The 25,395-nt window shown below is 48.7% G+C and overlaps 1 protein-coding gene across 1 annotated transcript in view; it reads left to right on the top strand.

The window, feature by feature from the left end:
* IL13RA1 (interleukin 13 receptor subunit alpha 1) overlaps positions 1-25,395 on the top strand; it is a 60,390-nt gene that overhangs the window by 2,412 nt on the left and 32,583 nt on the right. The window contains exons 2-4 of the mRNA XM_039244392.1: positions 5,023-5,162; positions 11,842-11,980; positions 14,174-14,294. Of these exons, the coding sequence (XP_039100323.1) occupies positions 5,023-5,162; positions 11,842-11,980; positions 14,174-14,294 (400 nt within the window). The remainder of the gene's footprint in view (positions 1-5,022; positions 5,163-11,841; positions 11,981-14,173; positions 14,295-25,395) is intronic.

Genomic DNA, 25,395 nt, shown 5'->3' on the forward strand with positions numbered 1-25,395 from the left:
GCTGAGGCACAGTGAGGCTAAGAGCCTTGCTCCAAGACTGGTAGGTAGGAGAGTGGAGCTAGGCTTCTAATCCTAGCAGCCAGACTCCAGAGGTCATGTCCTTGATGTCTTTTCAGTGCCTCCTTCTGTAGAAGGGAGGGGAGTCCTTGGCTCAGAGAGGAGCTGGGCACCTCCCAGAGTAGCAGGGCAGAATTGGTTGGGACCCACGAACGGATAGACAGGTCATTTGTTATGAAGTGATTGATTGTATATTGGAAACTCGCTTTCTTTCTTTTTTTAAAAAAATTTTTTAAATGTTTATTTATTTTTGAGAGAGAGAGAGAGACGGACAGACAGAGCATGAGCAGGGGAGAGGCAGAGAGAGAGGGAGACACAGAATCCGAAGCAGGTTGCAGGCCCTGAGCTGTCAGCACAGAGCCCGACACAGGGCTCGAGCTCACAAACCGCGAGATCATGACCCAAGTGAAGTCAGGCGCTTAACTGACCAAGCCACCCAGGCGCCCCTGGAGACTCGCATTCTAATTGCCAGACTGTGTGGTCCAAATAAGAAGCACTGTAGGCGTTCAGAAGAGGGGAAGCCGTGAGGACTGGTAGTTGTGCAGAAGAGGTAAAACTTGAGCTAGACCTTCAGCACGGGTGGAATTTGAGTAGGTGGAGAAGTTCTTCCCAGTCAGGGCAGAATTGCCAGAGCAGAGACCCACAAAATGAGGGTGGGAGGGCGCTCCTTTGTGGGCAGCAAGGAGCCCGGCTCGGCAGGAAGGGGGCATTGGCGAAGTTGGTCCGGGTGGGAGAGTTTCATTTGCCCGCAAAGGCCCGGAGTGGGGCACGGCGTGAGGGAAATGACACCAGAGAAGAAGCAAACAGGGACACTTGATGGCGTGATGGGAATTGCTGGAATATAAAGCTGTGGAGGACTCTAGGGTTGAAGTTGTCCGCTAGAAAGATGGTGTTGTGGGGGCACCTGCGTGGCTCAGTCGGTTAAGCACCTGACTCTTGATTTCGGCTCAGGTCACGGTCTCACAGTTGGTGAGGCCGAGCCCATGTCGAGCTCTGCGCTGACAGCATGAAGCCCGCTTGGCATTCACTCTCTCCTCCTCTCTGCTCCTCCCCTGCTCATGCTCCGTCTCTCTCAAAATAAATAAATAAAACTTAAACCAAAAACAAAACAAAACAAAAAAAAGAAAGACAGAAAGATGTGTCATGAATGCCTCCTGTCCAGGGCCACGGCTTAGCCAGTGTCAGCCCGTCTCGCGGGCCCAGCAGAGCACATTGGTTTGCCTGGGATGATTAAAAGAGATGTTGCAAGAGAAAATGGACAGACGTTGATGACTGAGTGGATGTAAGGGAAGGAGGCGGTGACTCATATATGACTGTTGTGATTTCCTTAACTTTTCCCGAAATACGCACACCTCTGCCATCTGCTGTGATTGAACGGGAGAGAGCACAAACTGTTCCCTAAGCAACATGACCTATTAGAGCATCGACCAGCTCAGCTTCTAAGTAGGATGGAATCTTACTGAGGTGACCATACTGACTCTCTTGAGGTTTGAAGTTACGTTGGGGGTCAGGGGGAGCTGCTTGAATCCCTCTCTTCTTCCCATTCCCCTTTCTGAAGCCAGCAATCAACCTCTGAGAAACGGTTGGAGTTAAATACCTGTTCTCTCTTACAGGCGGTGGGCATGTATCCCTTTCATAGACAACCAAAGCAACTATTTTATTATTTTTTTATTTGAGAGAGAGAGAGAGAGAGAGCGAGCATGAGTTGGGGGGAGAGGTGCCCAGGGAGAGACAGAATCTGGAAGCAAGCTCCATGCTCATTGCAGAGCCCGTGGGGCTTGATCCCACGACCCTGGGATCATGACCTGAGCTGAAATCAAGAGTCGGACACTTAACCGACTGAGCCACCCAGGTACCCCCCAAAGCACCTGTTTAGAACTGTTTTGTTTCTTCAGAAAGAAAGCAAGTAGATAGCTAGCATTTATATAGCGCTTGCTCTGTGCCAGGCACTGTTCTGAGCAATTTATCTGGATTAACTCATTGTATCCTCAGAATCGCCCCTTGATCATCCTCACGTTACAGGTGAGAAACCTGGAGCACAGAGAAGTTAAGTAGCTTGCCAGCCAGTAGGTAGCAGAGCTGGGGCAGGAACTCAGGTGCTCTGGGCCCAGAGTCCATGCTCTCAAAACTACACCGTACGGAAATTATCTTAAGTCTTACATGTGCAGAGCTGTTAGAGATCTTTACGAGAAGTACAGTTACCGGTTACTTATGTACATATCTCAGTGTGCTATATGTACATACACATGTATCCGTATATATTTCAACATTTGGAGATTGTATTTTAAGTTTCAGGATGACTGAGTGTGTGTGTGCGAGCACGTGTGTGTCTCTGTGTGTGTATTTTTTAAAGTATAGGAAGTGGAAAAACCTCAAGAGAAATGGAAGGAACCACTGGGGGAAGAACGGATGGCAGATAGCCACAAGTAGCTTAAAATGCAAGCCATGACAAGATTTGACTAAAGGACAGTTAAGAACAGATGGGAAGAGAAAATAAACCCATCGGAGAGATTGGAAATAGTGCAGGCTATTGTTCTACTAAAATACTGAGGTTAAAAAATAGATTTTTTTAAAAAGTTGCTTTATTTTGAGAGAGTCAGCATGAGTGGGATAGAGGCAGAGAGAGAGGGAGGCAGAGAATCCCAAGCCGGGTCCGTGCTGCCGCTGCAGAGCCCGACGCGGGGCTCAAACCCACGAAACCATGAGATCATGACCTGAGCCAAAACCAAGAGTCAGATGCTTAACCGACTGAGCCACCCAGGCGCCCCCCAAAAATAGATTTTAAAAGGTCTTAAATTGCCTTGACAATTGAGGTGTGGTTCATTATATCACCACAAGTAGGTAATAATTTTTATTATCAAGGCTTTAATGTTTGTGTGGGAGTAGGAAGGTAAAGCGTTACGAAGTTTGCTGCCGTGTGTTTCTGGAAAGCGCGGAATACGGCAGATGAGCCTAAAGTAGACTGTAGTCTTCAGAGGGAACAAAGTTTTTATCAGAAGCCCTACCGCTGACAAATGATTTGTCTTCACAAGTGCTGATGTGTTTGAAAGGCCAAAATTAAATTGCTGTGCACGCCAGAAGTTGCTTAGAATCCTAACACTAGCACTATCGCCGGAACCATCGATGCTTCCAGAGGCTAGCCAGCTTTTCACTCAGCGCAGTGGGAATTTTCTGCTTCCATTGGCCCTGCTGTGGGCTGCGCGTCCCCACAGCTGGGTCTTTGGTCACCCTTGTGGGGAAAGGGAATGGATATTGAAAGTCCAGGGCCTTTACAGGCTACCATGAATAAAACTGACCTTTGGGGGAAATGCCAACTATGTAGTGCCTGGGGGGCTGATGTTGGGGGACAAAAGGAATTTTTTGTTCAGTTGAAGAGGAAGGTCATGGTATAAAGTATTTACAGATTATGTAAGAGGCCCAGTGCACGCCAGTGTGTTGGCACAGAGTATAAAATAGAACTCTGGAGGGTCGCCTGAGTGGCTCAGTCGGTTACACTTCCGACTTCGGCTCAGGTCATGATCTCACGGTTTGTGAGTTCGAGCCCCGCATCGGGCTCTGTGCTCACAGCTCAGAGCCTGGAGCCTGCTTTGGATTTGGTGTTTCCCTCTCCCTCTCTCTGCCCCTCCCCTGCTCTGTCTCTCTCTCTCTCTCTCTCTCAAAAATAAACGTTTAAAAAAAAATAGAACTCCGTGGATTGGTAAATTAAGACAACTGTAGCCCATAAGTGATCAATCATGATTAAGTTTGCAACTTTGGACAATTTGGGAGGATTTATGTATTTACTTACTTATTTATTCCTTTTTAAAAGTTTTTTTTATTTTGAGAGAGAGAGAGCACGCGTGAGAGAATGAGTACAAGTGGGGAAGGGGCAGAGAGAGAGAGAGAATCCCGAGCAGACTCTGCACCACCAGCACAGAGCCCGACGTGGGGCTCGAACCTACGAACCGGGAGATCATGACCTGAGCCAAAGTCAGACACTTAACTGACTGAGCCGCCCAGGCGCCCCAGGATTGTTTTTTTTCTTTAATGAGTTTAGTAAACTTTATCTTGGAATAATTTTCAATTTATAGAAAAGTTGCAAACGTAGGACAGAGGCTCTTGAGGAATGATTTCGGTCGTCCTGGTCTCAGAAGCCCTCAGCAAAGTCTAAAATGGTGCTTCCTTTCCCCCACTCTGTGTCTCTCCCTGGTTTTGGCAGAAGCTTTAAAACTCCTCTCCCTGGTGATAGAGCTGGGTCCAAAATGATAGAGTCACTGAATATTTGGTGGAGGCAGTGGTGGGTTTTCTCCAACTGAAACACATTTTTAACACACTGGTTCAGCTTCTTCTGTCTCCTTCCCTCTTCAGATTACTCAGAGCTACAATCCCAGCTGTTTAGTGTCAGACCTCGGGGGAATGACAGGGACCATTAAATCTTTCTCAGTACTTCTTTGGAAAAGTTATAAAAACAGTTCCCAGGTCACGTTAGCAAGCATGATTAAAGACACGCTGCTGAGACTCCCCCACGGCACTGCCAAGATCGGAGTGTGTGCACTGAGCGGGCGGTAGAGGGAACCCCAAACTCCTGCGGGAGGGAGTCAGAAACTTCAGGGTATACTCTCTCCCCTGTGTCCACACTAAAGCGAGTAGTTGAAGCTGTGGCCCCGGAGCCCCCCTTCCTGGGTTTGTATCTGAGCTCTGCCATCCACGAGCTATGGGACATGGGGCGAGCGACTCTGTGTCCTTGACCTCGGCCACTTCATCTTCGAGATGAGGCTGAGACCCCTGTCTCGCAAGGCGGTCGTGAGGACGCGGTGGAGTGGCACGCGGAGAGAGCCTAGAGCGTCGCCCGGCTGGGTGCGCGTCAGCTGTTCTTCGCTCGGCTTTACTGCTCTTGGCCCCAGGACTTGGAGGAATGGACTAAATGACCCACAAAGAACACTGGCTGGTGCTGATGAATGTACTCCTTGTGCTTCATTTGAGCAGAGACGCAGCCACCTGTGACGAACTTGAGCGTGTCTGTTGAGAACCTCTGCACGGTCATCTGGACGTGGGACCCCCCAGAAGGAGCCAGCCCCAATTGCACCTTATGGTATTTTAGTCATTTCGACAACAAACAGGACAAGGTAAGTTTTCTGGGGTGTGTTGCATTGATGAGGTGAAGTGGACGCTGTGAACTGGAGCCAAGAATAAACCGAATTCTAACCTCACTTCAACCCGGGAGTTCTGTTTGGGCTTGTGTCCGAATTTTACCTGGGAAAGAAAATGACCGAAAGGACTGTTGAGAAAAATCGAGCGCTTGAACATTCGAAAACGTTGGCTCATTATTTGATCGCGAAATGCACAGAGAGACCCTGTTAGGAGACACTTAGCTGCTGTCTCTACCTGCTGGGCCCTCGGCTCCTAGTCGCGTTGACATTTCTTCCTGTGTCCCTGCCTCTGTGTATATAACACTTCCAGTTTCTCACAGAGTCTTCCCACTCACCGTCTTGCTGATGACATGCACGCAGCTGTGCAAGAACTACGTGATATAAAACTAGGTGGCCATATGGAAAGCGGAAAAATAAGGTATCAGCGGTAGATAGGGTCGACTAGGTTTCCTGATGCCTGAGGAAAAGCGAGGGGAACTTTCAGCCCTTTCCAGTCAGATGTAGTCAACTGAAGTAAGTGAATTTTTGTTAACACGATTGGATGATCTCAGGGTCTCTATGACAGTCTCAGCCAGTGGAATGTTCTCTTGGGCCCTATTGCCTTGCAACCCCTTCTGACGGACCGATCCTTCGAAGCGTCAGATCAGCTGTTCAGAACTGTTTTATATCTTTGTGCCTTCTTTCAGTAAGGGGGGAGAGGTGTCAGGGGTGGTTGGGATCGAGTTTGTCCGGGACTGTGAGGAGGCCGGATGGGAGAAGCTGATACTAGTGACAGTGCTTTGGGTCAGCGAACCGTGGACTCATCGATGTTCACGCAGCCTGGCGGCAGGGGGAGTCAGGAGAGCTCGGTTCTAGTTGGTGTGCCACTCAGCTATCCCTGTGACCTGGGGTAAGTGACCGAACCTCTCTGAGCCTTAATTTCTTGCTCTGTGAAGTGTGGCCCTACTCTCTTCTCTGGCTTTCTGGGACATGGAAAAACACGTATGTGAAAGCTTCATAAAGCGAGGATGGAACAGGTGCTTCCTCTTGAGGGAAGCTTACCAATCTGCCTTTCTTCCCCCTTTTCTGCCGGGGTGTTAATTCCGGGTTTAGGTGTTCATTGGTAGAGAATTGAGGCTACTCGGAATATTTGCCTTTTTTTTTTTTAAGAGAGAGAGAGAAAATCTTTAAGCAGGCTCCACACCCAGCTTGGAGACATAGGGCACCATCTTAAGACCGTGAGATCGTGACCCTGAGATCATGACCCTAAGATCATAGGGATGCTTAACTGACCGAGCCACCCAGGTGCCCTAGAAATATTTGCATTTTAAGAGGTCCTCCAGGGGCGCCTGGGTGGCTCAGTCAGTTGAGCGTGCCACTGTTGATTCAGCTCAGGTCCCGATCCCAGGGTCGTGGGATCAAGCCCCGAGATGGGCTCCATGCTGAGCTTGGAGCCTGACTACGATTCTCTCTGTCTGCCCTTCTGCCCCTCTCTCCCACTCACGCACACACTCTCTCTAAAATTAAAGAAACAAGAGGATCTCTAGACCCAAATAGACATTTTTTTCCAAAGAAGACATCCAAATGGCCAACAGACACGAGAAGAGATGCTCAGCGTTACTGATCATCAGGGAAATGCAAATCAAAACCACAGTTAGATCAATCACTTCATACTTGTCAGGATGGCCAGTATCAAAAGGACAAGAAATATCGGGGTGCCTGGCCGGCTCAGTCAGTAGAGCATGTGACTCTTGACCTAAGGGTTCTAAGTTTGAGCCCCACACTGGGTGTAGAGAAACCTTAAAAACAAAATCTTAAAAAAAAAAAAAAGGGGGGGGGCAAGAAATTTCCAGTGTTGGCGAGGACATGGAGAAAAGGGAACCCTCCCGCACGGTTGGTGGGAATGTAAATTGGTGCAGCCAGTATGGAAAACAATATGGAGGCTCCTCAAAAAATTAAAGAATAGAACTGTCCTATGATCTAGCAATTCCACTTCTGGGTATTTACCTGAAGAAAACGGAAACGCTAATTCAAAAAGATACCCCTATGTTTATTGCAGCCTTTTTCACAACGGGAAGATGAACTGATAAAGAAGATGTGGTATATTTATACAGCGTAATGTTACTCAGCTATAAAAAAGAATGAAATGTTGCCATTGGTGACAACATGGATGGACCAAAGACAAATACCATGTGATTTCACTCATGTGGAATCTACAAAACAAAACGAACACACAGAACAAAACAGAAACAGATTCACAGATACCGAGGACAAGCTGAGGGTAGTAGGGGATGGATGGGCGAAGAGGTGAAGGTGATTAAGCCGCACCAACTTTCAGTTATAAGTAAGTCATGACAATGAAGAGCGCAACATAGGGAATATGGCCAGTAATATTGTTAAGAAGTCTGTGTGGCGACCGATGGTGACTAGACCTGACACCAGGGGGATCGCCGAGTAAGGTACATAAATGTCGAATCCCTTTGCTGTGCACCCCAAATTAGTAGGTCAACCATACTTCAAAAAAAAAAACAAACAAACAAACAAAAAACAAAAAACAAAAAAACCCAAACAATCAAAAGAGAGATGCTCTCAAGGCAGAAGTTGAGTTCAGGAGTTGAGTTCCCCTTTCACTCTGTCGGCTTCCTCTTGTTCCCAAGAGGGGACCATCAGGCATTTGGATCCTTAGTGGCGACTCTCAGTACTTCAGCCCTTGAGATGTCATGGGAAAGACCTTTAAGTGCTTCGCCTCAGCATCGCATAGAAACCGAGGAGAGGTCACCTTTTCTTCTGACACGTCCGCGTTCATTAGCCAGCCAAGCACACTCAAGGACCAGTAGGGTAGACATACGTAGTGATATCGTAGCCCAGAAATGGGGCGACTCCACCGTAGAGATACAGAAATTGAGACTTCAAAGCGACTCTAGGAGGCAGTGGGATTAGATAGGACTGGGTTTGAAAATGTGCCTCTTCCCCTTTCAAGGCGTGTGACCCTGGGCAGGTCACTTAACCTCCCTGAGCCTCCATTTCCTTGTTTGTAAAATGCCAGGGCGGGACCCAATGTCAGTGGCGCGTGTCTTAGAGGAGAGGATGTTCGTGATGCACCTGGCACCGAGTTCACGTTCAATAACTGTCAGTTTTTCTTCTTCTTCTTGTGAGGTTGAATCACACGAAACGGTTGCTTTTATAGGTCATATGGTTCAGTCTAATATTAGCGTCCATTCTGCCCCTGAGGAGACCGGATGGAAACCATGACAAGTGACCTCTGCCTGAGGCTTGCTCGGGTGTATTCCAGCCAGCCAACTGCTGACTGTTGACGCGGCCCGGGCCACGGATGGGATAGACACGGATTTTCTCTTCTAATCAGTGATGGGAGACTTCCCGGCCGACCTCTTGAAGGTTACAGTCCCGAGGCTGAGAATGAATGGCGGGAGTGATTTCCCTTCCCCTTCCCATCCTTTGGACAAAGCATTAACATCATGCAATTGTCTGGGATAGGCTTCGAAGCAGATCGAAGTAGGGGGAGCTTTAGGATCGTTTGTACACGTTACGGGGGCTTATGAGACCGTCCAGAGGTCCTATGTTGCTAAACGGGGTAAACCCCTGAGGTTGCTTTCAGTCTTCCGATTGGAGGACCATGAACACAAGAGACAGGGACTCGTATGTGATTTTATTTTATTTTTTTAAACACAAGATTCGTTTCAAGTGGCCGCCCTCCCCCATTGTGTTAGCAGTGTCTCCTCATTTCCCAGTCTGGAGAGTCGAAGAAGGATCTGGCGTCAGGCTTTGTTTTTGTTTTTTTGGCTGGTTGTTGTGAAAAGAACATTGATTCATGTGCTCTGGCGTCAGGTTAGATCTCTTTCATCACCAAGAGATAGGCAAGTCTCACTAGGTGAATAAATTAAAAAGCTGCTGTTCTGTCCAGGTCCAGGCACCCAGAGAGGCAAAGCCAGGGCCGACTCTCTTTTCCTACTGAGAAAGGAATCTGGAATGGGGCAAGGTGTGATCCGGCCAAAGGAACGGTGGGCCTGCGGGGAGGGATCGTTTCAGGGCTCTGGCCTTGGTTTTTGATACATTTTCAAAGGAGCCCAGCTTCCCCAGGGGGCGGAGCCTAGTGTCCTACAGCAGCTCCCCTTGGAGTGAGTCACCTCAGCTGAAAGTCACATGGGAGCTGTCACTCAGACCGCACCGAGCCCTGCCGGAAGGGATTTAGTTCCTTGTCTGATAGAGGTGGTGCTGGACCTGGCCATCGTCGTTGTCATCGTCGTCAGTTTGGGTTTCACCTCCTCTCATGCCGATGTAGTATTAACTTAACCTTGAGCTTCGAGGGAGACTTTTAAAAAGTATTTTATCACTCCCTCCCCGTCTCTTTTCTGGGTTATTTTTACTATTCATATGCCCCCTCCCAATACACGGTTCGGAGTAAGTACTCAAGTATTTTTTTAATTAAAAAAATTTGATTATAATAAAAATCTCTGTGTAATAAGATTCCTCAGTCCTCTTGCTGGAACAATGTGTAATATAATTGGAAGACTGGGATTTTCCCCCAGGATGATTCTAATTGATGCCATTTGACCGTACATGTTCCCTGCGGTGTCTTCAGAGAGCGCAGGCAGCTTCCCCGCCAGAACTACCAAGGACCCCCGGGTCCCGGTGTCTCTCCTTCGGGGGCTTTTATATGGGACTGGTGCTGGGTGAAATTGGGAGCGTGGCGACATTTGCATCTGGAGCCTTCGTGTTGCCACTCCCACGACCCCGGGGCTGGTGCCCGCTTTCCCGGGCCGAGAGCCCTCATCTTCTCAGCACACAGTCCTCTGATTCTCTCTCTCTCTCTCTCTCTCTCTCTCTCTCTCTCTCGGGCCAGTTCCTTCCTTTGCCATGAGAGCTCTCACGGCCAAACAAACAAAAACCAAAAGACCATTCCAGAAAGCTTTCTGCTGGCGTGCCCGGCGTGTTTCATCCCTGTAGGCAGCAACGACAAAGAAAGCCAAATGGTGAGTCGGTTTCTTGTGAAGGATCAGAAAGGAGCTGTGAAAATGTGTTTGGCTGAGAGTCGCCGGAGGCCACTGCAGAAAGGCAGAGCTTTGGTGGTGGCGCGGAAACACTCCGTGTCCCTGGAGCTAGAGTCCCCCCCGCCCGCCAGAAGTTCCCTCACACACCTTTCTTTTTCTTTGTTTCTTCGGGGCTGACCGGGTAAGTCCCTTTTCAGAGTGCTGTGTTGTCTGGGCCTGAGAGCTCTTCAGTGTCTCTAACGTGATTGGGCCCATGTCTGCTGTGATTCATTCATTGTTGATTTGCTAGCCGCCTCTCAGAGGGCCGTTATGTCTTGGGTTCGGGAGTACCTCCCTGTTGTCCTTACCCTCAGCGGGTGGCTGGCCTGTGAAATGGCAGAGTAGCTCCTTAGGGTGGCAGACAGAGGCGGCCATGACGACGTTTTCACTTCAGGGCCGGGAGCAGGTATAGAAAAGGAAATGCTATCTCCAACTTGAGTCAGAAACAATTGCAAAACAGGAAACTCCTTGGAGCCCTGACTAAAAGCAGCTTCAGAATGATTCCAACTCTGTCCATTTGGGAAATGTTAATTTCCTAAAGAGCCCTCTCTTCTCACCGTTCTAAGTCATAACGGCCAGATTTGTGATTTGCATCTGTATGCTGTCCGTGAGCTGGCTTTGCGCAGTTCTGCCAAGTTCTGCTCTTCAGAATAAGCGTGTGGTATTCTAGTCAGTGCACCGAACAGCCCTTCACGTTTCTGGGCGTGGCTGAGGTAGTCACCGTGGTCAAACAGTGCGGGAACGTGGTTAATGAAAAGTCTCTGTGGTCCTCAGGCTCTCCTGTACGTCTGTCCTCAGAAATGACCGGGATCAATGGATTCTTAAAGCAGTTTTTAACCTTGATCTTGATCTTGATGTTGATGCTGTGTCTGGATAGGAATGGAATATTGATAATATTATTGTGTGTCCTTTAAAGTTGCTTTTAGGGGCATCTGGGTGGCTCATTCGGGTCACCCTCCGACTACGGCTCAGGTCATGATCTCACAGTTTGGGAGTTTGAGCCTCACGTCGGGCTCTGTGCTGACAGCTTGGAGCCTGGAGCCTGCTTCGGATTCTGGGTCTCCCTCTCTCTCTACCCACCCCCCCGACGTGTGCTCTGTCTCTCTCTGTCTCTCAAAAATAAATAAATGTAAAAAAAATTAAAAAAATATTAAGTTGCTTTCAGATAGTTGATGTGTTAGCATGGTAGTTGTGTAGGTAAATGCCATGATGTTCATACATTTAAACTGTAGGAAATTGTCTTTTATCTGTACCGGGTTTCTCAACCGTGGCACTGCTGACATGTGGTGCGGGATAGTTCTTTGTCGTAGGGGGAGGGGAAGCTGCCCCGTGCCTGGTTCCATATTTAGCAGCATCCTTGGCCGCTGCCTTCTAGATGCCAGTGGCAGCCCCCTCCTAAGTTGTGACAACAAAAATGTTCTCAGACATTATCAACTATCCTCCTGTGGGGGCCGGGGGGGTGGGCAAAATCACCCCAGGTTGAGAGTCACTATCTATGCCATCTGATAACTTTCCTTTTTTTTTTTTTTTTTTTACACATTTGAACATGCTGCTGTTTTATTACCTAAATGTATTTCTGGGTGTTTGCTACAGTGACACCTTTTTATTTTTAAACTTTCTAACCTTAGAAAATTGCTCCTGAAACCCGTCGTTCGAAAGAAGTGCCTCTGAACGAGAGGATTTGTCTGCAAGTAGGATCCCAGTGTAGCACCAATGAAAGTGACAATCCGAGCATTCTGGTGGAAAAGTGCACCCCGCCCCCTGAAGGTAAGAGCTGAAAGCACTGTTTGCTGGAATTTAGAGCATGAATCCAAACTAGCCACATGCTGATGTTCAGTGTTCATCAATTCGTTCAATTTTCAAGTATTTGCTGAGTCTGGTAAGTTCCAGGCACTTTTACTAGGTGCTCACAACACAGTGATAAATGTGAAGATGTCCCTGCCTTCAGAGTGCTCACAACTTGAGGACCAGTGCCCAATAGTTACATAGCACTTAATCATTTGGAATGTGGGGGCACCTGGGTGGCTCAGTTGGTTGAGCGTCTGACTGCGGCTCAGGTCCTGATTTCACAGTTTGTGAGTTTGAGCCCTGCGTCCGGCTCGCTGCTGTCAGTGCAGAACTCGCTTCAGATCCTCTCTCTCCCTCTCTCTCTGCCCTCCCACCCCTCAAAAATAAATACTTTGGAATGTGATATACACACATATATACCCCTCCCCTAAATTAAGCCTCATAAGCTTGTGCTTTTTTAGAAAATTTTTTTTTTCGAGAGGGAGAGCACGCGTCCAAGTAGGAGAGGACCAGAGGGAGAGGGAGAGAGAGAATCTTAAGCAGGCTTCATGCCCAGCATGGAGCCTGGAGCAGGGCTCAGTCTCACAACCGCGAGATCACGACCTGAGCTGAAATCAAGAGTCGGACGCTTAACCGACTGAGCCCCCTAGACGCCCCGGCTTGTCCTGTGATGTGAGCAAGGCAGGCGTCATTGCCCTGACCCATTTCGTGAGGCAGAAGGGAACTGAGTTACTGTGAGTCTTCAGTTCACAGGTTGAGCGCCTTAAAAAACCAAAATACCATTTTCCTCTTTAGAAAGATTAGCTTGATACATGGGATATATTTGGGGAAAGCTGCTAGAAAATGAAAATGGCCCACAGGTCCTGCTCCAATTCAAGACCAGCCCTGGGAACGGCTGTCATGTAGTCAGGTTGGTCACTGGTCCCCAGTTCCCTTCCCACCCATCACCTAGTTGCTTCTGGCTCTCGGCTTGCGTGGAGGGAAGAGCATATGCGGAAGGGGAGGGCCGCAGGCGCTCAGATGTCCAGGCTGGACTCTCAGCTCTGCCAACTACTGGCTGTGTGACCATCGGCAGGTCACCTAGCCCCTTCCCCCTTCACTTTCCTCATCTGTGAAGTGGGGATGGTGATAGTACGTGCCTCCCAGGACTATTGAAAGGATTAGGTAAGTCAGTATACGTGAGGTGCGTAGAATAGGGCCTGGCAAAGAGCAAATTCTGTGTACGTACTGTCTATTAATATCATGTTGCCCCTTGTGTGGAGGGTCCCCTCTCCCACCACGGGACCTCAGCACTGCGTGGCCTGGGCTCCAGACCATCCTCTCTACTTGCCTTGCACCGGTCAAAAGCATACGAAGTCCTGTTTGTAGAATGAGAAAATTCAGTACCACCACGAGGCTGGGAGCGTGGTTTAGAACAACTTACCTCCCCTATTCTCATTTCCTTAGGAGTTTAAGAAATAATCTGAAAGAGCCGAAATTGGATTATGCCAGTAAGAAGGTTGACAGCTCAGTACAGTACCCTTGGAGAATCCTGAGGGATAGTGAGTTTGCATTCTAAACCCAGGCCTTTAACTTGGTGACTTGATGTCCCGACTCCAAAGGCTTTAGAAAGGTCGAGATTTCAGATGCTAAAGATGATAGGGCACCTAAAGTCATAACCCACCGCAGACGATTACCGGGCGTTACGTTCTGCTTAACTTTTCCCCAACATTGCTTCAGGAGGAATGTTTGTTTAGCCTCCGAAACAAGAGGGTTAGTACGGGTCCAAAGACAGGAAGGTGAATTTTAACTCAATAGACTTGTTTTCTTTAAAGACAGGTAGGTGTCGATGGGTTGTTTCTATTTTCACATTCATTTAGGAATTCCGTACTCCTATCTTACGATTGAAATACTCTTTGATCTTTAGACTGTGCCTCCAGTTAGGGATACAAAGTTAGGGTCCCCCGGGATAGTAAAGCTATTCCCTTGGTATCTGGGGGGTGAGAGGGAAAGTTGTCAACGAGTTAGATTTGGGTCTTCTCCATCCTGGGCTGCCTTGTGGGTAACATGGCACGAGCGATCAGGGACTGGCTTTCTGGGAAGACACTCTCCCCATCCCCCGTGCCCCAGAGGGATTGGCAGACCCGCCTGGCAGGGAAAGAAGGAGCCTAAACCCTTGGCTGCGTGTTGCAGGGGACCCTGAGTCGGCCGTGACTGAGCTCCAATGCGTTTGGCACAACCTGAGCTACATGAAGTGCACTTGGCTTCCTGGAAGGAAAACAAGTCCAGACACCAACTATACTCTCTACTACTGGTGAGCGCGTGTGCGCGGGAGACCTGCGGGGAGGGGAGGGGAAGGGAGGGGGAGGAAGGGACAGATCGCTTTTGTTTTGGGAGCGTTGGGCTCTTACCTAGTTAAAACCTGAAACCGAAACTGAGGGACTCCCCGGGGTGGGGGGGCTCAGTCGGTCGAGCGTCCAACTCTTGATCTCGGCCCAGGTCACAGTCTCGCAGTTTGTGAGTTCGAGCCCTGTGTTGGGCTCCGCGCTGACAGCACAGAGTCTGCTTGGGATTCCCTCTCTCTCTCTCTCTCTCTCTCTCTCTCCCTCTCCCTCCCTCTCCCTCTCCCTCCCTCCCTCCCTCTCCCTCTCCCTCCCTCCCTCCCTCTCCCTCTCCCTCCCCCCCTCCCTCTCCCTCTCCCTCCCTCCCTCCCTCTCCCTCTCCCTCCCTCCCTCTCCCTCTCCCTCCCTCCCTCCCTCTCTCTGCCCCTCCCCCATTTGTACTCTCTCTGTCTCTCTCAAAATAAACATTGAAAACAAAAACACCCAAACTGATAAAAAGAACAACCTGATTTTTGGGCTTTATGTATCGTTATCTTTAATTGCAGTAGAATTAGCACACCGCGTTCTGTTAGCTTCCGGTGTACAACATAGCGATGCAGCCATTCCATACGGCGCTCAGTGCTCGCCGCACTGAGTGTAGTCAGCAGGCCACGGGGCTGCGGTGTTACTGACTGTGGTGCCTGTGCTGTACTTTTCCACTCTGGGACCGGACCAATTTTATAACTGGATGCCTGTGCCTGTTAATCCCCCTTATCTATTTCACCCGGCCTCCACCCACCTCCCCTCTGCAGCCACCAGTGTGCCCTCCGTATTTAAGAGTCTGTTTATTTGTTCATTTTGTTTCTTAGATTCCACAGAGAAGTAAAATCATACGGTATTTGTCCTTGTCTGATTGACTTCACTGAGCATAGTACCCCGGGTCCCTCCATGTTGTTGCACATGGCAGGATCTCATTTCCTTTGTGGCTGAGTAATAGTCCATTGTGTCCATATCACGTCTTCTTTATCCCTGTTCTTTTTACAAACCCAAGAGGGTGGCACGATGCTTCAGTAGAAAATGCATCCACTTTTGGGGTCTACTTTCTAAAAATATCTTTAAAAATTAATTGTAGATCCGTAGGATGTTGCAAACCGGGTACAGAGAGATCCCAGTGTACCGTTTACCCTGTTTCTCCCAGAGGTGACATTCTAACTAGAGTGTGGTATCAAACCCAGAGAGTTGCCGTGGGTACAGTCCACCCACCGAATTCAGATTTCACCCCTGTGTCACACGCACCCGTGCGTGTGTGTGTGTGTGTGTGTGTGTGTGTAGTTCTATGTAATTTTCTCACACATGTAAATACAGAATAGTTCCATTACCACAAGGATCCCGAGTTGCCGTTTTATAGCCATACCCCCCTCCCGTCTGCACCCCCTCACCCTGCCTTACTCTCCCCCAAGTTCTAACCTCTGGTAGCTACTGATCCGTTCTCTAGCTCTATAATGCTGTCATTTCAAGAATGTTACTGGAACAGGGGCGCCCGGGTGGCTTATTCAGTCGGGCGTCCAACTCTTGATTTCGGCTCATGTCATGATCTTGTGGCTTGTGAGATCGAGCCCTGTGTCGGGCTCTGCACTGGCAGCACGGAGCCTGCTTGAGATTCTCTTTCCCTCTCTCTCTGCCCCTCCCTGCTCACTCTTTCTCCCTCAAAATAAATAAACACTAAAGAAAAAAAAAAGAATGTTACTATAGTAGACTCTTACAGCATATGACTGAGGATGACTTTTTTTTTAAAACTCCGTATAATGCCCTTGAGGTCCCTCCAAATTGTTTTGTGTATCAATAATATCAATAGTTCTTTTTTTTTCATTTCACGGTGTGGAGGTACCAGTTTGTTTAAACATTTAGTCATTGGAGGATATCTCCGTTTCTAATTTTTTGCAGTTATGCATAAAGCCGCTATAAATACTCATGCTCAGGTTTTTATGTGAACACAACTTTTCATACCTCTGGAATAAATGCCCAAGAGTGCAATTGCTGGGTCATATGGTAATTACGTATTTGGTGTCATAAAAAACTGCCAAACTATCTTCTAGAGCGGCTGTACCATTTTACGTTCCCACCAACAGTGTGTCAGTGATTGGTGTCTACCTTTAAACAGGAAAATTATAGGGACACCTGGGTGGCTCAGTCAGTTGAGCATCCACCTTCAGCTCAGGTCATAATCTCACAGTTTGTGGGTTCAAGCCCTGCACGGGCTCTGTGCTGACAGCTCAGAACCTGGAGCCTGCTTTGGATTCTGTGTCTCCCTCTCTCCCTGCCCCTCCCCCACTTACCTCTGTCTCTCAAGAATGAATAAACATTAAAAAAAATTTTTTTTTAAAAAAGAAAGGAAAATTATATCATGCCCAGGAATAAAAAATAGGTTGGCTCAACACCTGAAACTGATATAATGTTATATGTCAACTATATGTCAAGAAGAAAAAATTAAGGAAGCAATAAGAAAACAACTATTTTTGTTTTTGTCTTTAGGGAGAGACTGTGAGTCGGCGGGGGGGGGGGGCAGTGGGGAAGACGGGCAGAGGGTGAGAGAAGAGAATCTCAAGCAGGCTCCACACTCAGCATGGGGCCGGACGCAGACTCGATCCCACAGCCCTGTGCGGAAATCAAGAGTTGGCCACTCAACTCACTGAGCCACCCAGGTGCCCCGAAAACAACTATTAAAAAAAAAAGTAGGTTAGCTCCCCACAAAATAACTTGTATCTGAAGATTGTGGGCACATCTACAAAAGCTGTTAAATTTCTAAATTCAACTTTAAGCATTTCCTTTCCTTTAGAGCCTGGAATTACTAGCAACAGAACAAGGCAGGAAGGACCAGTTTAAACAGTTCAGTCCAGGGGCGCCTGGGGGGCTCAGTCGGTCAAGGGTCCGACTTCGGCTCAGGTCATGATCTCACGGTTCATGAGTTTGAGCCCCACGTTGGGCTCTGTGCTGACAGCTCTGTCTCTGTCTCTCAAAAAATAAATAGATGTTAAAAAACTAAAAAACAAAACCGTTCAGTCCAATAAAACTTTATTTGGTACATGTTGTGGGTACAGCACTGAATAGGCAGCAGAGATAAGAAACATGCCTCTTTGCTCATAAAGTTTAAAACATAGAGGGGGAGATATCACCCAGCGCAATCACATGTATAAAAATAACAGTGTAGGGGCACCTGGGTGGCTCAGTCGATTAAGCGTCCGACTTCGACTCAGGTCATGATCTCACGGTTCATGGGTTCAGTCCCCTCGTCTGGCTCTGTGCTGACAGCTGACTCCGATTCTGTGTCTCCCCCTCTCTGTCTGCCCCTCCCCCCCTTTTTCTCTCTCTCAAAAAGTAAACATTTAAAAAATTAAAAAAAAATAACAGCGTATGCTAAAGGCCAGCAGAGGCGCAAACTCTGTTTAGAAGCTAGTGTGGAGCTTGGTCGGTGCGGCGGCAGGGCAGGGCTGGGGGGCTTTGATGAAGGGGGTGGGCTGCACACATGGTGGGGGGCTCTCGGAGGCGGGGCCCTGGGGAAGAGCGTTGGGGAAGGGGCATGTTTAGTCACTGTGAAACCAGGCTGGAGACACCGGAGATCTCGCGTTGGCTGTGTCCTCTCCACAGGGCCTTGTCCTTCTTTCTGTCGTTCATTCAGACTGCTTCTGATACAGTGGGGTGTGGAGGGCCATGCCCGGGACTTCCGGAACTATAGCAGAAACATGGCGTTGACTCGTGGAATGTCCATTTGGCCCAATGACTTGATGAGAAGTAGTTTTGGTGCCTGCGAGCACTCTGTGTGTCATGGACTGGCAGGCAGAAGCCGCAGGACCGTTGGGCCAGCACCTCCGGGGGGCCCTGGGGATTTGCGTTCACGCCCGCCCTCCGCACCCCTGCCCTGCCGGCTCACAGGGCACTCCTGACAGAGCTGAGAGGCACTGGCGTGAGGCCCGGCGGCGCTGAGACGGTGTGCTTCAGCCTGGAGGGTATTTTTCTTTCCCCCGAGATCCACAGTTCTCGTCTGAGGCCTTGTCGTTTGGCCTGCGCACTCGTGGTACCCCTTCCTCCTTCCATTAAAGCCCAGCGGCGGTGCCCCGCGCCCCTCACCTCTACGGACCCTGGGCTCCTTCCGCCTGTCTGGCCTCAGCCTCCTCTCCCTGCGCGCACCTCCAGCCTCCTGCATTCTGCCGGCCTGAGCCGAGCTCCTTTCGGTTCCTCACACGGACCCTTCACACAGGGGAAGCCCCGTGCGGCCCCTGCCAGCCCAGACCTCGTCCTTTCCCCTCTGCTTTGCCCTCATCTCTGCTCACACACCGCTTCCTTTACAGAAAGGCCCCCTTGACCTCTGCAGTCCAGATACGTGCCCGGTCGTCATGTCCCACGGCCCCGTGCGTTTTCCGGTGACAGAACTCAGCACAGTGTGTTGTCACTTCCTGTTTACTGGTCTCCCTGGAGAGCAGCGGCTGTGTCTTGTTACCCTCAGTGCCTGCCACACACCAGGTGCTCCACAGATAAGCTTTAAATGCATAGTACGATCTAAGGAAGCTTGGAGAACGTTCGGGATTGGCAGGGAAACTGAGGCCGGGTAAGCAACTCAGGAGTGTTATAGTTCAGGAGTAAAAAGAGAGGAGCCTTGAATAGATCGGACGCTCCAAAGAATTGCTAGTGAAGGGGCCAGAGAACCAGGCCTTAAAAAGAGTAGCCTGCGGGGCACCTGGGTGGCTCGGTCAGTTAAGCTTCCAACTCTTGATCTCAGCTTCAGGTCTTGATCTCAGGGTTGTGAGTTCAAGCCCTGCATTAGGTTAGACACACACACACACACACACACACACACACACACACAACCGGCTCTGACAGTGCTGCAGTGAAATCTGGAGAGGGGCAGGCTGTTACTACAGTCTTAGAAGTTGGGAGCATCCCTGTGTTTATTATGCTGTCAATTCCTCCTGCTTTCCCAGGAGTTGATATTGGAAAAATCACAGGGAAAACCTTTAAAGAGTCTGTGTCTATAGAAGGTGCAGAGGAAGGAAGGAAAAGTCTTAAAACTATCTCAGTCCCGGGATGACTGTCCGGGAAAGTAACTGGGATCCAGGAGTCAGGGTGGTGCTGGAGGCTAACGGAGGCCTACTCCTAGGAGTTGTTTTTTTTAAGGGTTTTTTTTTTTCCAGTTTATTTATTTTGAAAGAGACCGAGAGTAAGCAGGGGAGGGGCAGAGAGAGAGAGAGAGGAATCCCAAGTGGGCTCCTTGCTGCCAGTGCAGAGCCCGACATGGGGCTCGAACTCCTGAAACTGAGATCAGAGCCAAAACGAAGAGTCGGACGCTTAACTGACTGAGCCCCCCCGGCGCCCCCTGTCCTAGGAGTTCTTATAAGACGAAGAACGCATGTACGAGCACAAAACAAGTCTTCTTGCAAATGCAAAACCAGCGGCCCTGCTGGGTGAATAAATTACAAAAAATTGGACCCACCAATTTTGAAAAAGCATCCTTCTTCCTCTGGGCGGAAGTATTTCTCTTCCTCTGGCCGGGTGCAGCAACATCTTGCCAAAGCCGACAGCAGATGGTGCTTGGGCTGCCTTTCAGCCCTCAGTTGACACCTCTGTGCAGAGTATAATCTAGAATCCTTGGAGGTGGCTCCAGATGCCGTCTGAAAAGAGCGGTGGCTGACCGGTACCTGAGGGGGCAGGCATCAGGGATTCCACTTCTTGTTACACATATCCGCGCCATTGGTCATCAGAGTGGACTCTTCTCTCGTATATATGATCTGTGCTGTCTAATACACAAGCCACAACTCGCCTGTGACTATTTACCTAATAATTCAAATTAATTAAAGTTCTGTCGAATGAAAACTTCAGTTGCTTTGTCTTACTAGTACGTTTCACACGTGGCTAGTGGCTCCTGCCTTGGACGGCGCAGATAGCACACATTTCCGTGATCCCAGAAAATTTTTTGGATGGTGCCGGTACAGATTCTACATCCTTCTGCCCTCAGCGCCCCGCAGCTTATTCTTTCCTAGAGCCACACTGCCTGCGTTTCAATCTTGGCCCGTTTCTGTACTAGTAGTGTGACTTGGGGCAAGCCCTGTGTCTCCGAGCCTCAGCTTTACAATCTGTTAAATGGGCACAGTCATACTAGTGCTACTTCTGTAAGGGCCGTTACTGTGTGGAAAGTGTTTGGAGCTGTACCTAACCGCTAGCACATACAGAGTAAGCACTCCATGCATGAGAGCTATGCCGTGTTTTTATTATTCATCCCCACTCCGTTGCCGGTGTAGCCAGTACACATTGCTGGCTTCTCCCACCACTTGGAAGAGCCAGCAGCCAGTTCTTACCTCCTCTTCCCCGGCCCTCCCCTAGAGAGATCCTTTCTAACCGAACCCACAAGAGAAAGGCACATGCACGGCTCGTTCACCATCAAGTGCTTGGAGTTGGTTTAGGTACCAGTTCAAATCATGTCAAATACCCTGTCCGAGATGGTTTCCCTCAATCCCCAGTTAGGAAATGGAGAGTCACTGTGAAACCCCAGGGCTGTGACCTCGGGTCCTGCAGGGCTAGTCCGGCACTACACGGAGCCTGACCTTGATCGCTACAGACTAGCTCTGCCAGTGAATTTTAGGGAATTTCTTACCACATTAATCATCTTCAGAGCTGGGGAAATGGTCTTCAGATTTGTCCATTTCCTCCTTATGCATATAGCGTGAGTCCGTGGAGGGTTTCGTGTGTTTTAACAGGAAACACCTGAATGCCTTCTCTAACTTAGGTTCTTATCTAATATTTCACAAGAAGGCCCCCAAAGTCGTCTTTTCGAAAGCCGGCATTTCCCCTTTTGTTCTTTTCTCTAAATTACAGCAGTTGTGTGTTTTGTTAACGTTTCCTATCTGGGGTCCATGAGAGTATGTGCAACACTTAGGGTACAGAAGTGAGAAAAGAATCTTAAAGATTAACCATCAGGGCAGTTCCTTTCGTTAGATGAAAAAAATTGTTTTCATTTTCTGCATAGTTCTTTTTTTTTCTTTAGTTATGTAACGAAAGTGTCATGAGTTTCTTCAGTTGTCTGTTTCTGGGTGTGGGCAGAAAACATTCCAGGCCTATCTGAGCTAACAGTTAGCTATGGCACTAACTTAGTTTTAAGACTGTGTTCATTCATGAACTACAGAGGCCCACAACTAGGGGACAGACCTTATGTACTGTCTCTTAAGGGGCAAGAGCATTTTATGTATTTAAAACATTGCTTCACACAGCATTTGAAGGAATAAAATACATTAGATCTGAGTTTCGGGGCTTGTTTTTTAAAGACTTTTTTCTCGTAGAGAAGTTTCAGGCTTACAACCAAGTTGAGGGGAAGCTACAGAGATTTTCTAAATACCCTCTGCCCTCACAGTCCATAATCTCCCCCCCGTCATCTCCCCCCCCCCCCCCANCCCCCCCCCCCCCCCCCCCCCCCCCCCCCCCCCCAGGGTGGTACGTTGTTACAGTTGATCAGCCTGCACTCTGACACATCCTAATCACTCAAAGTCTGTACTTCATCTTCAGGCCCACTGTGGTGGTGTGTATCCTGCGGGTTTGGACACATGTATAATGACATGTATCTGTCGTTATAATAGCACACAGAGTGTTGCCATTGTCCTAGAAATCCGCTGTCCTCTGCCTGTGTATTCAGCTTTCCCTCCACAACCCCTGCAGCTGCTGATCTTTTTACTCTCTCCATAATTGTGCCTTTTCCAGGATGTCACAGAGTTGGAATCGTACAGCATGTAGCCTTTGCAGGTTGGCCGCTTTCACTAATAATGCACATTTAAGTTTCCTCCATGTCTTGTCATGGCTTGATACCTCCTTTTCTTTCCTGCTGAATAATGTCCCATTGTTTGGACGTACCACAGTTTATTCCTCCCTTCGCCTGCTGAAGGAGGTCTCAGTTGCTTCCGAATCGCGGCAGTTAGGAATAAAGCTGCTGTAAACATTTGTGTGCCGTGTTTTGCACAGACATAAGTTTTCACCTCCTTTAGGTAAATACCAAGGAGCACGACTGCTGATCATCTGGTAAGGGTAGGTGTGGTTTGGTAAGAAACCACCAAACCGTGTTCCAAAGGGGCTGCACCATGTTGCACTCCCACCAGCCATGGAGGAGAGTCCCTGTGGCTACACACCCTTCCCAGCACTTGGTGTTGTCAGGGCTGTGGGTTCTGGCCATTCTAATAGGTGTGTAGTGGCATGTTGCTTTAATTTGCCTTCCCCTGATGACATACGATGTGGGGACATCTTTTCATAGGCTTCTTTGCCATCTGTTAATCGTCTTCGGCGAGGTGTTCCTGAAGGTCTTTAGCTCATTGTTTAGTTGTGTTGTTTTCTTGTTTCAAGAATTCTTGGGGCGCCTGGGTGGCTCTATTGCTTGAGCGTCTGACTCTTGATTTTGGCCCAGGTCACGATCCCAGGGTCGTGGGATCAAGCCTCACATCAGGCTCCGTGAGCGTGGAGCCTGCTTAAGATCTTTTCTCTCTCTCTCTGCCCCTCTCCCCTGCTTGCACTCTCTCTCTCTCTCAAAAAAAAAAAAAAAAAAAGGAATTGTTTGTATATATTTTTTTAAGTTTTTAAAAAACTTCATTTAGTTTTTGTTTAAGTAATCTCTACACCTAGCATGGGGATTCAAACTCATGGCCCCAAGATCAAGAGTCTCATGCTCTTCTGACTGAGCCAGCCGGGTGCCCCGAATTCTTTGTATATTTTAGAGAACCATCCTTTATGAGCTAGATATGTCTTTTGCAAATATTTTCTCTGAGTCTCTGGCTTGTTTTCTTATTCTCTTGCTCTTGATTTTTACAGGGCAGAACATTTTTTTAATGTTTATTTATTTTTGAGAAAGAGATAGACAGAGCGCGACTGGGGGAGGGGCAGAGAGAGAGGGAGACCCAGAATCTGAAGCAGCCTCCAAGCTCCGAGCCATCAGCACAGAGCCCGACGCGGGGCACGAACTCATCATGAACCATGAGGTCGTGACCTGAGCTGAAGTCAGACGCTTAAGTGACTGAGCCACCCGGGCGCCCCAGAATTTCTTACTTTTAGTGAAGTCCTGCTGATTGATTATTTCTTTTATATAGATCACATCTTTGGTGTTATATCTAAAAAGTCGTCGCCACACCCCAGCTTATCTCAGTTTTCCCCAGCATTATCTCCTAAGAGTTTTAGAAGTTTGCACTCTGCATTTAGGTTTGTGATCCTTTGTGAGGTTGGTTTTGTGAATGGTGTAAGGACTGTGTCAGGGGTCACTTCCTTGCATGTGGACATCTTGTTCCGACACCATTTGTTGAAGAGGCTCTCTTTGCCCCATTGTATTGCTTTTGCTCCCTCGTCAAAGCTCAGCTGACTATTTATGAGAGTGGATCTGAGTTTTGTAAAACCTGATTTGCAGCAGAACCCTCTGGGGAGTTGCTGTCAAAGTGCTGACTCCTAGGCCCTGGGCTAAACCTAAGTAGGAGTTGCGGGAGAGGGCTTGAGGCATCTGCATTTTATACGACTACAGGAGATTCTGAGGTAATGTGTCAAGAGTTTGGGACTCGTTGCTCCTGGTTCATTTTTAAATCCATCTTCCTTTTCTGTAGAACCTTTGCACGACTCCCACTGTGGCTGACGTAAGGCTCGGTCTTCTGCTAGGTAGTGCAAGTGAGAATCCTTTGATAGCCTAGACAAAAAAGTGTAATGGGTACCTTCCGTCTGCCTGCACCGTGCTAGGTGCCGGTGATCACTGGGGAAAGGTACGCGGAGAGGTTTGAAATGGGAAGTGCGATGCCAGCAGAGCTGGTTACGGAAGGCATTTGAAGCTACGTGGTGGAGTAAGACACTTAGGAAACCACTGTGTTCTGGAACATGGACCCGGCAGTGATTGGAAGGCAGTTACAGCGAAGAAGGTCAGAGGGATTAGTCTGGAGAGGCTACGAAGCCTGAAGTGATTAGGGCATGAGACAGGGTGAGGGTCATGGGAAGGTCACAGGAGAGACCCCCAGAAGCTTCGCAGAGGAAGAAATGACCAGAATTTGGTGTTAGAATATAGGGAAAGGAGGGGAAATAGGGTCATTTCCAAGGCTGTAATCTAGGAACCCAGAGAAAATGAGCTCAGACTGATGGGAACGGGGAAGGTTAGAAGAAAGGCAGTTTAGCAGGGAAGAGGACACAGAAGGAAGTTGGCTTTGAGGCCAGAGTGCAAGACGCAAATGGAGCAGGTAGAAACCTGAGACTAGCTCCAAGGAATCACCAGTGTAGAAATTCCAGTCGAGGGATTGAAATGATAAACTGGGGGAGCATGGTTGAGGGCGTAAGCAACAGAGAGGAACGTGCACAGGGCTGAGGACCGGATGTGAACCCTCTGAGAAGAGAGAAGGGGGAGGAGAAGCCAAGAAAACAAGGCAAGCGGACAGAAGGACCAGAGGAGAGTCATGGAATTCAGCAGATAAGGCATTTTTAGGAAGCATACAGCTTCTCATCCTGGCCTCGGAACATCTCTCCTACAGAAGAGGGAAAGGAGTCAGGGCTCCAGAGCTATTGAAAGTAGCAGGGGCGCCTGGGTGGCTCAGTCGGTTGAGCGTCCGACTTCGGCTCAGGTCATGATCTCACGGTTCATGAGTTTGAGCCCCGTGTCGGGCTCTGTGCTGACAGCTCCTAACCTGGAGCCTGCTTCGGATTTTGGGTCTCCCTCTCTCTCTGGGTCTCCTGCTCGTGTTCTGTCTCTCTCTGTCAAAAATAAATAACAAAAAAGAAAGTAGCAGGGTTCGGGGCGCCTGGCTGGTTCAGTCGGTAGAGCATGTGACTCTTGATGTCGGGGTTGTGAGTTCGAGCCCCGCGTTGAGCATAGAGCTTAAAAAAAAACAAAAACAAACAAGGGTGCATTGAAAAGGAACCTTGGTTGCTTCCTAGAGTATGAAAGGGAGCCACATTATAAAACAGGGTTTTAGACAAAGCTGTCTTTCCATATTGCAAATACTGCTTTGCATGGCCTTCTTGAGTCATTGAAAAGCAAACAAATGTCTGCCTTTGTTTCCTGAATACCTTGTTACAAATAATCCAAAAGGTTGTCTCATTATATTTTGC

The sequence above is a fragment of the Hyaena hyaena genome, unplaced genomic scaffold (genome assembly GCF_003009895.1).
Source record: "Hyaena hyaena isolate Hyena2069 unplaced genomic scaffold, ASM300989v1 scaffold_243, whole genome shotgun sequence".
NCBI classification, from domain to species: domain Eukaryota; kingdom Metazoa; phylum Chordata; class Mammalia; order Carnivora; family Hyaenidae; genus Hyaena; species Hyaena hyaena.